The sequence below is a fragment of the Chenopodium album genome, chromosome 11 (genome assembly GCF_948465745.1).
Source record: "Chenopodium album chromosome 11, dcCheAlbu1.1, whole genome shotgun sequence".
Taxonomy (NCBI): Eukaryota; Viridiplantae; Streptophyta; class Magnoliopsida; order Caryophyllales; family Amaranthaceae; genus Chenopodium; species Chenopodium album.
The window spans coordinates 8,637,808-8,650,397 of NC_137844.1; the positions used below are offsets into that span (position 1 = coordinate 8,637,808).

A 12,590-nucleotide genomic window follows, 5' to 3' on the forward strand; every position below is an offset into this window, starting at 1 on the left:
GTCCAACATGAAGCCTGTTGTGCTGAACATTGACACTAGTCTATATTTTTAGTTGGCGGTCCAACACGTTAGATGCGACTAAAAACATAAACACAGCAAAAATACTACTAGTAAAATGTAACCTCGACTATTAGGCCTAAAACGTGATGTCCATATGAGTCGAATAGGCCTAATCACTCCTTTGAATTAATAATTGGTCCATCACGTGACACGACCCACTACCATCTGTAATAATCTATAAATGAGTAGATCAAATCTCCATATCAAACAAGCAATAATATGTTGACAAATGGAACACACCGATTCTCAAAAGCAATAAAAATAAGACCTTTTTTTTTTTTTAATTGGAACTATCAACTACTCAGTCCTCACTCAGTACTTCAGTACTGAGTAAGTGAGTAGTTGGTTTATCAATAACAAACTGGGTCAATGCACTCACTATTAAAAAGGTAAGACTCTTAAGAACAAATTTTGTACATTGTGAAAAATTGAAAAACTGGTTAATTTTGCTGATTAATTGCAAATATGCAGATCCAATTGAATTTTTATGAAGAGATTTCACAATTATAATTGGGATTGTATATCAGAGAGGGAGACATAAGAAATGGCAATCCGAGCTGACAGAAAGAATCATTTCATGTCAGTAGAATTTGCTATGCAAAGAGAGATGGATTACAGGAAAAAGCTGGAAATAAAAGGTTCTGCCCAATCTCACTTACCAGAGGTTATTTTCTTGCTATTCATTTTCAATCTTTATTATGATTGTATTAGCCGACCCCACTTATGAGATTAAGGCTTTGATTGATTATGATTCGTATTAGTTACTCATTTGTCCGGAATTAATTGTCACATTGAATCGCCGATTGTGTAATTTGAAATAGTAGAGTACTTGTGTCATTCTATGTTTGTGTGGGGGATTGGGGGTATGGTGGGGGTTAACTAATTGAATTCAATGGTAAGCTGTAAGCGTTATAACTTGAGACATTCGTTCTTCACCTTAAAACTGCTTATGTGAACTTATTAACCCTTATCCGAACATATAAAAAATGACCTTGAGTTGTTAATTGACTTGATTTTTTAACAGAATATGTACTCAACTTTAATGGAGTTCTTGGTCTATAATCGACGAGGTAAACTTAAAATGTGGTAATAGATTTGATAATTATCTCACATTTGATGCCAATTTGGCATAGTTTAATGTGCAGGATATTGAGCAGCCTTGTGCTGTTGATATACTAATGTCAGGAGACTGTTGCAATTACAGCAGCAGCTGTAATTTACAAGTTGTGGCATAAGCATGTTTAAGATGTCACATAACATAGAGAAATAGATTATGTATCGGTGTACTAATTGTGTTGTCGCGAGGGGGCAAGGAAGGATAAGTCATATAGAGTGTTTAGAGCTTAATGCCACTTCAATTTGGTGTGAAACTCTTCAAGACATTGGCCAATGGCACCACCTAGTGTATATCCTGCAGCTAGGCAAGTCTTACCTTACGGTGTGTTTGGATCGAAGGAAATGGAGGGAAAGGAAGGGAGGGAAAATGGAGAGGTTAGGTATCTTTTATTTGGATAACAAATGAGGAAGGAAGGGAATTGGAGGGGAGAGAAATGGAGGGATTAAATTGCAAGAAATTTATCCCTCCAACAAGGGAGAGATTTGGAAGTAAAACTCACCATTCTTCCTTCCCCTCCCTTTCCCTCCCCTCCTCTTCTCCTCCCTCCCCTTCTTTTCCTTCCCCTTTATTTATCCAAACACAGTGTTAGGTAGAGAGATTCCTTTGTGCCGTTACACACACACACAGAGGGTAAAAAGTAAACATGTTTCTGAGGTTCGTAATTCTGAGTCTCTTACACATTGTTCTTGATTGCTTGAACTTTTTACTTTTGCTAGTTATCAGAGTAGTAACTTAGTTTGTGCAGGTGCCAAGACCGACTTCAAGCCAAGATACAAGGGGAACACCTCGGCCAACTGTGAATTTGAATATGAATTCAGCCTACTTGCCTCAGAGTCACGGTTCAGTACCACCTGCAAGGCCTTCTCCGTATCCATATCCCCCACATATAAGACCAAGCCCAAGTTCAGGTCCATCCCGGTCTGCTGATCAGCACCGGAATGGCCCTGTACCTCTTCCAGAAGGAATTTTCACATGCAAAGTTTGTCAGCTTGACTGCAAAACTGGCTTCAATCTACTGTCACACTACCAGGGTCAAAAGCACAAGGCCAAAGTGCGAGGTGAAAAGGGTAAGGAAGTTGCTGTTGGATCAACACCGAGAGAAAATGAGAAACGACCCTACTGTGATGTGTGTCGGATCTGGTGTGCTGACGAGTATACTTTCAGGCTGCACTTCAGCTGCACGAACCACATTCTCAAACAGTATGATTGGCTGATGAAAAAAAGGATGGTCTTATAATACTGTATGATTATATCAGACAGCATAATGCCATTTTATATCAGGTGAGGGGAGGACTAACAAAGTGTTTGTCGTTCATCCTTCATTCATGAGTTTTATTCATCAAATTTCTGCTGCATTTTCTGCATTTGAGAAAATGTATGGATCTTCTTTCCAGGATACTAGAAATGTATGGTTAATTTGCTCTATTAATAAATGCGTCCACTGCCTTTGCTTTCGATATTTTAGTAGTATCTATAAACCTGGGGTTTTGTTTGGTACTTGTATTATACAACTAGATTCATACAATATGCACATTGCACATAATGTCTTGTAAACTTTTTTTCTGTTGCACACTTCATGGTGCTTTCAGTTCTTCACATCTTTGGTTTCAGTGACGACCATCAAAATAGAAAAACTTATGTGCTCTTAGAAAACATGGCCTTTTCACAAGTATTACACTCTTCAATTATAACTGTACAAAGACATTTGGTTGATGATAAATTTTGTATTTGTAGTAGTACTTAACAGATATTAAGAAACATTTGATTGACATAGCAACACTCTTGCACATTGCTCTCATAAAAGCCTCTTATTATGATAGACTTTTCACCAAACGCTCCAATTAATCCTCTATTTTTTTTCCCTATATTACTCAAACCACCCCTTATTTTCCACCCGCATTTCCAATTGTTTCTTATGAGTGGAAAAGGCTTTTATACCTGTTATGAACTCGACACGTCTCATCTACATCCAAGCTTCTCTCCCCTTCCTTTCTAAAAAAAAAACTTTTTTTGTGTTTAAATGGAAGTGAGTTGGTCCAATATGTTTGATTTGTTGGGATGATAAAATTTTAACGTGAAATTCAAGTTTTCTACTACAGTACAAATCCATCTAGTGAAAAGACTAGAATGCCCTCACAATTGTACCATAGAATCTAAGAAAGCCACTATGCCTTCTCATTGCTGAAACTAACTTAGTCTCCCCCCCCCCCCCCCCCAAAAAAAAAAAAAAAAAAAAAAAAACCCATCAAACACACTCAAATTTCATCATACTGCAATTTCCACCAAAATAAGAAAAAACCTAACTTTCTGAATTTTCAATCCATTATGTTCATAAATCAGGCTTTTCATCAAGTATAAATGCTACAAGGTAGAAAATATCTTACCAGCTCCATAAATTTTACTACCATTTTTCATGTTTTTTCTAGCGAAAATGTGTGTTACATGCATCAAAGTTATAAACTTTCTGATAATAGTAAATCAAAATCACTTTTTTTTTTCATTTGTTTGATCTGTGGTTGTATCCTTATGTTTAGAAAGTTAAAGTTCCAAACTTTTGAGTTTTTTTGCCAATATTGTGCATTGTATGAATGTATGATTTAAAAAAAGGGTGCATCTTTGCCTTTTTGGGTTGTTGCAATAATATTGTTGAAGGGTATTGTTAATATTCAGTAAGATTGAATGATATTTTGATGTTCGTTTTAATTTCAATTATTACAGGGATATTAGAGAGAAAAATGGCAGCTGATAGGAAAAATTATGTGATGTCAGTAGAGTTTGCAATGAAGAGAGAAATGGCATTCAGGGAAAAGCTCAGAGCTGAAGGAAGACTTACTAGTACTAATGTGTTTTCCAGGAATGATCCCCTGCCTCCTAAGGTAACAATTTATTCCTTTCAGTCCGAAGTTAATATTTACGTGTTGATATATAGTGTGATTTGAACTAGTAATGTGATAACTGAATCCGAATTCGTTATTATGCTTCATTAACAAGGGTATTTCTTCATATTAGATTACATGGAGTGCTTGAAAATAGAAGGAACAAAATTTGTTATTATGCTTCAATAACAAGGGTTTGCATAGGTTTTCAACTTCATTAACATTTGTCTATTAAGCATGAGTGTAAGGTCATAAATTTTAAATATCAGAAGCATCCACATAACTTTAACCAAAAATTTCAAGTGTTGAATACTTGCTTACCAGACGTATTGCTTTAATACGGAATAGTATATGTAACTATTAATATCAGACCAAATGGGGTATTTGGCGTACATTTGATGTATAAGATATTGACCATACAATGTATTATGACATTAAGCTTAATTACCTATTGGCACATTGGGTATGATTAATTTATAATTACCAACTCTTATCAATTATATGTTAGTTTGCATCTAAGTGAAACATATACTTCATATGGAGTGTACTCAATACTACAGTAGGATAATTTTATGAAAGGTGTCAGATTGAAGTAAATGGTTATGCTTGTTTTCAGAGATTTAATAGTTGCCCTGAATAGTTGGTTTCTAGAGAAACAAACATAGCAACTTGAGTTCTTTACTCTGCTGATCAATCACTTTTTCTGGTTGAGTGAAGTGTTTTTAAGCTTAATTAATTATCTTTTGTTCGAGTATCAAGAAGGTGTTAGCACCAACTTCTGGCCACGCTCCAAGGGCAATTCTACAGCCTACTCCAAATGTAAGTCCGGGACTGACTGTGGCGCCCACCAACAATCCTACTCCACGCCCATATTTTGGACCTAGACCAGTGCCAACTCTGCTGCCAAGGCCTAACTTGCTGCATCATGGACCAATTACTGGCTCAAGACCACTTCTGAGGCCACCTCCATTTCAAGGCCCTCGTCTGAAGGGTGCTATTCATCATCATGGTCATCTGAAGAGGAAGAAACCAATCCATCAGCAAGTTGAAGCAGAAAAATATTACTGCGAGCTTTGTGATGTTGACTGCACCAGCAAGTTCAATCTCAGGATGCACTTCAAGGGTCACAAGCACAAGGCCAAACAGCGAGATGCAAACAGTAAGAAAGTTTCTGCAGGTGGCGGCGTGTCACAGCAGGGTGTAAAACCGCATAAATACTGTGAGTTGTGTGCAATTTGGTGTACAGATGAGAACTCCTTCAGGCTACATCTTGATGGAAAGAGCCACTTTCTCAAACTACATGCTGCCGGGAAAAAAATCAAGTTGTGATTGGGTATAACCATTGCTCAATTGGTTAATATGGTTATTTGGACATACAATATATAATTGGTAGTGTGGTAGAATAACATAGTTTAACTCTAGGCCTGTTTTCTGTGTATGGCTTTTTTAGCTGTTATGATGCAATTCAGTGCATATTAAAGCTATTTTTGTGGAAATCAAAGGTTCAACTGTCCTTAAATGAATATTTGCACCATGTACTTATCTTTTCATTTTCTTCTGTTTTGTTTTTGCACCTTGTTAATGTTATCATCATATAACTTATATTCTAATGACAATCTCTACTAAATTGAAATTATAATAGGAACTAATTAACTAACATTCGCGATCTGTAAAGAGTGTGAACTTCATCCAAGAGCCTTCATTATCGACAAGCAAATGACATGATTTTAGTGGGGCATCTTTTCTCCTTTTTACTGAACAAAGGCACTAGAAAAGCTAGCATTTGTACTGTTGTATAAATATGTAAACATCTTGGCCATTTATTAATCATATACTTTTTTTGTAAGATAAAGATATCTGATTCTAGTACAAGGAGGACAAAGGATACCTCCGAAGTCTGAAAGTTAGTTCATGACTTTGCAAGCAGCAAAAACAGAAATAAGTTCCTCCATTCAGTAGTACTAAGAAAGTTATAAGAATAACCTCCATATTCTTCCTCAGAACAATATATATGCACCATCTTTGTGATCCCACTAGTTTCATAGACACTCAAACTATATATATTAACAGTCTCTTCTTCAATATCTTCCTGGTAATCTGATTTTGACAGTCTTTTGAAAACTAAAATATGGGTAGTGCAAGGGGTAAGTACGAGATTTCACCTGAGCTTGCAATTAAGAGGGAGATGGCATATCGCAAACATTTGGAGTTAATGCAGCTGATCAAAAGCACTGAAGCTAAACAAGTCCCTGCATCTTCTAATGTAAGAGACCTGTTTTTCATATACTTCATGTCAGTTGTATTGGTTAATTCAGACACGATTTTGCCAAATCTGACTCATAACTTTGCATGATTATACTTGTTACATAAATGATTAACAGCATTTCTATGCATGTAAACCTTGCAGCCAACTTCAGTGCCAGCTTCAAGGCCAACTTCAGAGACAACTCAGACAAGGCCAAGCCAAATTCCAAACCCGAGGCCCAAGCTAAGCGCGAATTCATCACCTAATTCAACTCGAAAGCCAGACTCTTCATTCTCAGTACCATGGCCCAAAACAATGAAGAACCCGATCAAACTCCTGCCTCGAGGCCCAAGTTCAGTCCCAAGGCCCATTTACTCATCTCTGGCAGGCCCAAGTTCAGTCCCAAGGCCAAATTTCATATCACATACAGGCCCAAGCTCAGTCCCAAGACCCAATTTCTCATCTCAGACAAGCCCAAGGCTGAAGTCAGTAGTAACAGGCCCACGTCCATACATGCCTCAAAGCCCACGTCCATCACTTCCATGGCAAAAGACCTCACGCGTTGGCCCAAATACAGGTCCAAGGCCCAGTTCACTATCGACCCCTTCTAGCCAGAGGTTCGAGCCCACTATAGGCTTAAGCCACAAAAGAAAAGAGGCACCTACTCCTACTGAACAATTTCAGACTAATCACAATAATAATGGTAAGGTGAGGAAGTTATTTTGTGAAGTTTGTGAGGTGCAGTGCACTTCTTTTCCTAATCTTCGGATGCATTTCATGGGCCAAAAGCACAAAGCTCAGGCGATGAAAGGCAAAGGAGTCGGACAAAGCATGGAAATCGAGACTAGACTGTACTGTGATTTGTGTGACATTTGGTGCATGAATGAATTTTCATTGAAGCAGCATGTTAGTGGCAAGAGCCACACCCTCAAACTGCATACTGCTGAGAGGAAGAATTGAAAGCTTAGCCATATTTAATCTTTGGTTGACAATGTTTGTGATTTTACTTTCCCTTTTTAGTTAGTAGTCTACTTTTATTTTAACAATCTAAGTGACTATTACATGTTCATGTTATTTTTTTTTTTCTTTTTCTTTTCTTAGAGAAACATGTTCATTTTATGTTGAGTTATAAGAGTGGACACTTCTTGATTTGCTGTAAACTCTAGTCTTACAGTGTTTTCAAAGTTTAATGCCCTTTTTTTTTCTTTCCCCTTTGTAGTGTTTCTTGATTGATCCCTAACTAATATTCACCTTACATTATAATAGTAATTTATAAAGTTTCGTAAAAGTATAATAGTTTATGTTTGAATTTCAGATATATATTTTTTCATTTATATCAAAAGATGGTATAACAAGATAAGTCGATAATTATACAAATCTAGTTAATATTGTCATATCATTAATGAAAAGATGACAACGGATAAGCCGATAAGTAAACAACTAATTCCAGAGGAAGGGACTATGGACTCAAAAGGCGTATATATGCACGGATGCACCTAATCATAGGCTTTGAAACTTTCTCATCACTATCTAATTAAACCACTTACTAATCAATCCTAAATTTTCTTTGACAAGCAAGTCTAGTTTACAATTTTACATTCACAAACTTGCTTTTACCCAAATATTTTGTTACTTTGTAAAAATAATAATAATAAAAAAAAATAAAAAAATAAAAAAAATAAAAATTGTTATTTAAAAAATAAGTATATAGTACTGTGAAACTGCACAAAATCCCCAATTTTGCAACTCCAAATGTCCACTGCACTCTCCAAAAAATCCCCTTTCCCTCCAAATCGAAATTTCATCAATTCCCACCAAAAGTTTCGAAATTTGCTTGGTTTAATCGCAAAAACCTTCAATTCCCAGAAAAATTCAAGTTCTAGGGGATTAATTCTTGCATCTTGCACCGCTAGTTTCTCACTCTTATGCTACTGAAGGTAAGATGCTCTAAAACCCTAATTTTTTTTCCTGCAATTTGTATCAGATGCTTTGATCTTCGTTTTTAGTATGCTTTTGTTAGATTCTAGTAATACCCATTTCTTAAATTTTCTTGAATTCATGATTATGGTGTGTTTTTGATTGGTATGTTTCAGTATTTTTGACTTCATGTATCGGTAGTAGAGCAATTAGGTTTGTATTGGGTATGTGTTTATCACAAATTCATTTACTTTTGTGAGATTTTTAATTGAGTCGGAGTCATATAGTATAGTGATGTAGACGGGATTTGATCCATTGCGTGTAAAATTTAGATTTTCACCGCTGTAGATCAGTTGTATATAAATTAGAGCAATTGTATTAGATAATGTCCTGATTTATCTGATTTTTGCAATGTTGCCTGATTTTATGTCGATTTTGTTTTATTTTGTGCATAGTTTTTGCGTTTTCTATATTCCGGATGTTTACCGCAATTTCAGCATGTCTCCAGTATATGTAGACTAAAATGTAGTGTTGTGTGGTTTCTTGTACTTAGTGTTGTATTCCCATTTTAATGGTGTAGGTGCCATGGATGGAAATATAATAGCGGTCGTAGATCAAAAGAATGGACTTGTTGAATTTGATAGTAGTAATAGAAACAAGAAGAGGTCAGTGGCCTGGGATCATTTTGAGAAGTTACCTACTGAAAGCAAGAACGAAGGTAAAGCAAAATGTATACATTGTGATGGTGTTTTTAGTGCTACCCCTAGGAGTGGAACGTCTCATTTAAAGCGTCACGTGGAAAGGTGTGCCAAGCGTGCAGCAATTGATGTGCAACCTGTCTCAATGGATTTTGGGTTCAGCGAGTTTGAAGGTAGTGGATCTAGTGTTAAACTTGGGAAAAGGGTCTCAAAGGTTTGGCATGAGTATGATTTATTTCCATCTCCTAATATGAATGATGCAAAAGCCAAGTGCAAGCACTGTAAAATGGTTCTTTCAGCAGCTTCCAAAAATGGGACATCTCACCTAAAGCGTCATTTAGACAAGTGTCCAAGGCGTGTGACTTTGACTGGTAACATAGAACAATACTTCCTTTCAAATGAGAAGCTAATAGAAGGAAACAGTTTAGATAAGATCCCCAAAGATGAACCTACATCTGGTAAATTGAAACGCCTATCAACAATTGGCGACAATTTAGCTGAAGGAAGCAAATCCACAGAAAATAGCCAGGTTGATCAGGATGAGCTGCAAAGATATATATCAGTCTGCATAATCAAAGGTGCTCATCCATTTAGCTTTGTGGAAGAGAGAGGGTTTAGGTCTATGATGTCTAAAGCATGTCCACAGTTTAAGCCATTCAGCCGGGCGATTGTAAGAAGAGAAATGTTTTCTATGTATATGAGGGAAAGGGACAACGTAAAAGAAATGTTAGCAAAGGCTCCAGGCCGCATATGTTTGACAGTTGGTAATTGGAAAGCAAGAGATACAAAAGATGAGTATATATGTGTAACTACACATTTCATTGATGAGCATTGGAAGTTGCTGAAGAGGGTTTTGTGTTTTAAAGCTTTAGCACCCCCATATGATGGAACTTACATTGCAGACGAATTGGCATGTTTATCATCTCAATATAACATTGAATGTAAGACCTTCACCATCACAGTGGATGAAGCTTCTTATGACGAGTCAACAGTTTCTTCTATTAAAAGAGGTCTTTTTACAAAGAATTCTCCTGCTAGTGGTGGTTCCTTTTTCCAAGTTAATTGTTATGCTCATATATTGAACTTTCTTGCACAATCTGCCTTAAAGTTGGTTGAAGATATTATTGATAGGGTACGTGAGTTGGTTAAATATGTCAACAAATCTCCGCTTCAGAGGAAGAAGTTCTTTGATCTTGCTGAGAGGATGTTTGAATTGCAAGCGAGGAAAAGGTTGAGCCTTGATGTGATGCTAAGATGGAATTCCACATATAAGTTAATTGACCGCACCCTTTATTATAAGAGTGTGTTCAAGCATCTTTTGGACTCAAAGCAAGAGCTAAGCAACTTGGCTCTTTCTAAAGAAGAGTGGCAAAAGTTGAGCATTATTCACAAATTCCTAAGGGTTCTTTATGATGTAACTCGCTTGTTTTCAGGCACCAATGGTCCTACAGCAAATTTATTTATAAAGGGGATGTTGAGGGTTCATTGCCGTATGATGGATATAGTAAAAGGTCCAAATCTATTCTTAGCTCATGCTGTTCAAGCTATGCAAGCTAAATTCGATGACTTCTGGTGCGAGAATAGCTTGATTTTATCTTGTGCTGCAATCTTAGATCCACGGTACAAGGTAAAATTTGTGGAATACTGCTATATGAAACTTTTTGGCCCGGCAAATTTTGAGGACCGTGTTAGTAAAGTTGTAAGCACTCTCTACTGTTTGTTTGCTGAGTATAAGCAACGATCTATGCAATTTTCCTCTACAACTGTGGGGTCTTCTAGCATGAATACAAACTTTGTTGGTGGAGATGACGAGGGAGACATGTTTGGAGACTATGATCAATTTCTGAGCTCTACATCAAGATCTCATGGGAACAAGTCTGAGTTGGATCTTTACTTGGAAGAGCCAAGTTATGAATTAAATTCTGACTTGGATGTTCTGGAGTTCTGGAGAAGAAGCTCAATGAGGTATCCCAATCTCTCGTTGATGGCACGTGACATTCTATCTATACCTGTTTTCACTGTTAATGCCAAGGAGGCTTTTAGCTATGGGAGTAAAACCTTGTCTTCTGTTCAAAGTTCCGTTATGCCTGAGACACTTCAAGCTTTATTATGTCTTCAAGATTGGCTAGGTGCAGAAGATAATACCGGTAATTATTTCTTTGTTATTATTTTGAATTATGAACGCAAGCTGTGAAGTTAACTTTCCTTTGAAACTTTTTATGCAGATGACCAAACTGTTACAGCTGAGGATCCTAGTGGGTCCAGTGAACATGCTGAATATGATGATGATGATGATGATAGTGTACTTACTGATTCTTTTTAGGTGCTTGCGTTATCTCCTTTCTTTGTATACACTTAACAGAATTTACCTATCTCCGTGTGCTTACATATATGTGTTTTGCTTCTCTTCAGGTTTTGAGGTAGTCGTGGTGATCAAGGATCATTGTTGCTTATCTAGAATTGCTCTTTCTCCCTGTCTTCTTGTAGTTGAGTAGCCGTTTGTGCAGTATGCGGTCACATTTTTTAGGTGCAAGGCTCTTCCTTTTTACTCTGGAACAATTATTCTCTGATGTATATTCTTCTTCTTGCTACTATCTATGCAAGGTGTTAGAATGTTGAGCTTGTGAACTATTTGCTATTGTTGTCAGAAATTAGCATTTTTTTTATTAGTTGTCTATGAAATGATTAGATGCTGTTCTACAGTGGTTATAATACACACCTGGTTCTGAGGTAATAATATAATTTACTTACTGCATTTCAAAATCTTTCTCTCGCCCTTTTATCTTTTTTTCACAAACATCAGTAATTCAGTGCTGAATGCCAATGAATATAGTTGGTTATTGAATGCCCAACATACATTACCATCTGTCTAGGTTTATTATGCATGTTCAAGATGTGTTTTGTGTCTTTTTTGACCTACTACCTTTTATGTGAGACTTTCTGCAATTTTTAAGTACATACTGCTACCTAAAGTTTGTCTGTACTGCATGATGTAGTCACGGGCTTGAATGGACAACTGTTCTTCCCTAGCCCCCCCCCCCCCCCCCCCCCCCTCTCTCTCTCTCTCTCTCCCCCCCCACCCTAACAGGGTGCCTCTTCTTGCCCTACAGAATATAATTGTGAAACTTTTGAAGAACTCCGGTTGTAAGTTATAATAGGTTGAACTGGTTTGATTTTACAGTTTAACATAAGTAATAAGAATAAGGCGAAGAGAACAAAGCCTTAGTGACACTTGTGTTATACCATAGTGTTATATAATTGTTGCATTTCTTCCTTTGCATATCTGGCTTTTTTCTTAATGTGAATAAATCTCACATATGAATTATGATTCTGCAAGTAGGCATGGCATGGCATGTCACAAGGAACTCATTGTCTTGTCTGTAATTATTCCAACAGTTCTGCTTCTTTTTGAATTAAATGAGTGGATTTAATATACTGAGGATTTTCTGTTTCAAAACCACTGCAAGGTCTTTTCCGCCTGACAAATGAATTCGTTGTAACTACTAGATGTCTATTACAATGGCTTTTTGTTATTCAGTTGTTCTTTTTGTGTGTGTGATTTCTTACAAGTGAATTACCCAATTGTTTGATCTATTCCTGAAAATTTGTAGCTTAAGTGCCTTTAATGAAGTACTTCACTGCTATGAAGTCCTGCCTGAAGCAATGGTTCCCTGCTA

General features: G+C 36.7%; 2 protein-coding genes across 4 annotated transcripts; both read left to right on the forward strand.

The window, feature by feature from the left end:
- Nucleotides 1-329: 329 nt before the first annotated feature.
- LOC145568479 (uncharacterized) lies at nucleotides 330-5,561 on the forward strand. Of its 3 annotated transcripts, none has more exons than XM_081627901.1 (5): nucleotides 330-449; nucleotides 532-724; nucleotides 1,923-2,458; nucleotides 3,896-4,053; nucleotides 4,813-5,561. In XM_081627901.1, the coding sequence occupies exons 4-5, from the start codon at nucleotides 3,913-3,915 to the stop codon at nucleotides 5,380-5,382; spliced, it is 711 nt and encodes a 236-aa protein (XP_081484027.1). In that variant the 5' UTR covers nucleotides 330-449; nucleotides 532-724; nucleotides 1,923-2,458; nucleotides 3,896-3,912; the 3' UTR covers nucleotides 5,383-5,561. The 3 variants fall into 3 exon arrangements, with proteins under 3 accessions (XP_081484027.1, XP_081484029.1, XP_081484028.1); XM_081627903.1 differs by having other exon boundaries at nucleotides 4,816-5,561; XM_081627902.1 differs by having other exon boundaries at nucleotides 532-698.
- Nucleotides 5,562-8,063: 2,502 nt separating this feature from the next.
- On the forward strand, nucleotides 8,064-11,668 carry LOC145568480 (zinc finger BED domain-containing protein RICESLEEPER 2-like). Its single transcript, XM_081627904.1, has 4 exons — nucleotides 8,064-8,235; nucleotides 8,796-11,060; nucleotides 11,139-11,236; nucleotides 11,326-11,668. The coding sequence occupies exons 2-3, from the start codon at nucleotides 8,801-8,803 to the stop codon at nucleotides 11,234-11,236; spliced, it is 2,358 nt and encodes a 785-aa protein (XP_081484030.1). The 5' UTR covers nucleotides 8,064-8,235; nucleotides 8,796-8,800; the 3' UTR covers nucleotides 11,326-11,668.
- The last annotated feature ends 922 nt before the right edge of the window (nucleotides 11,669-12,590 follow it).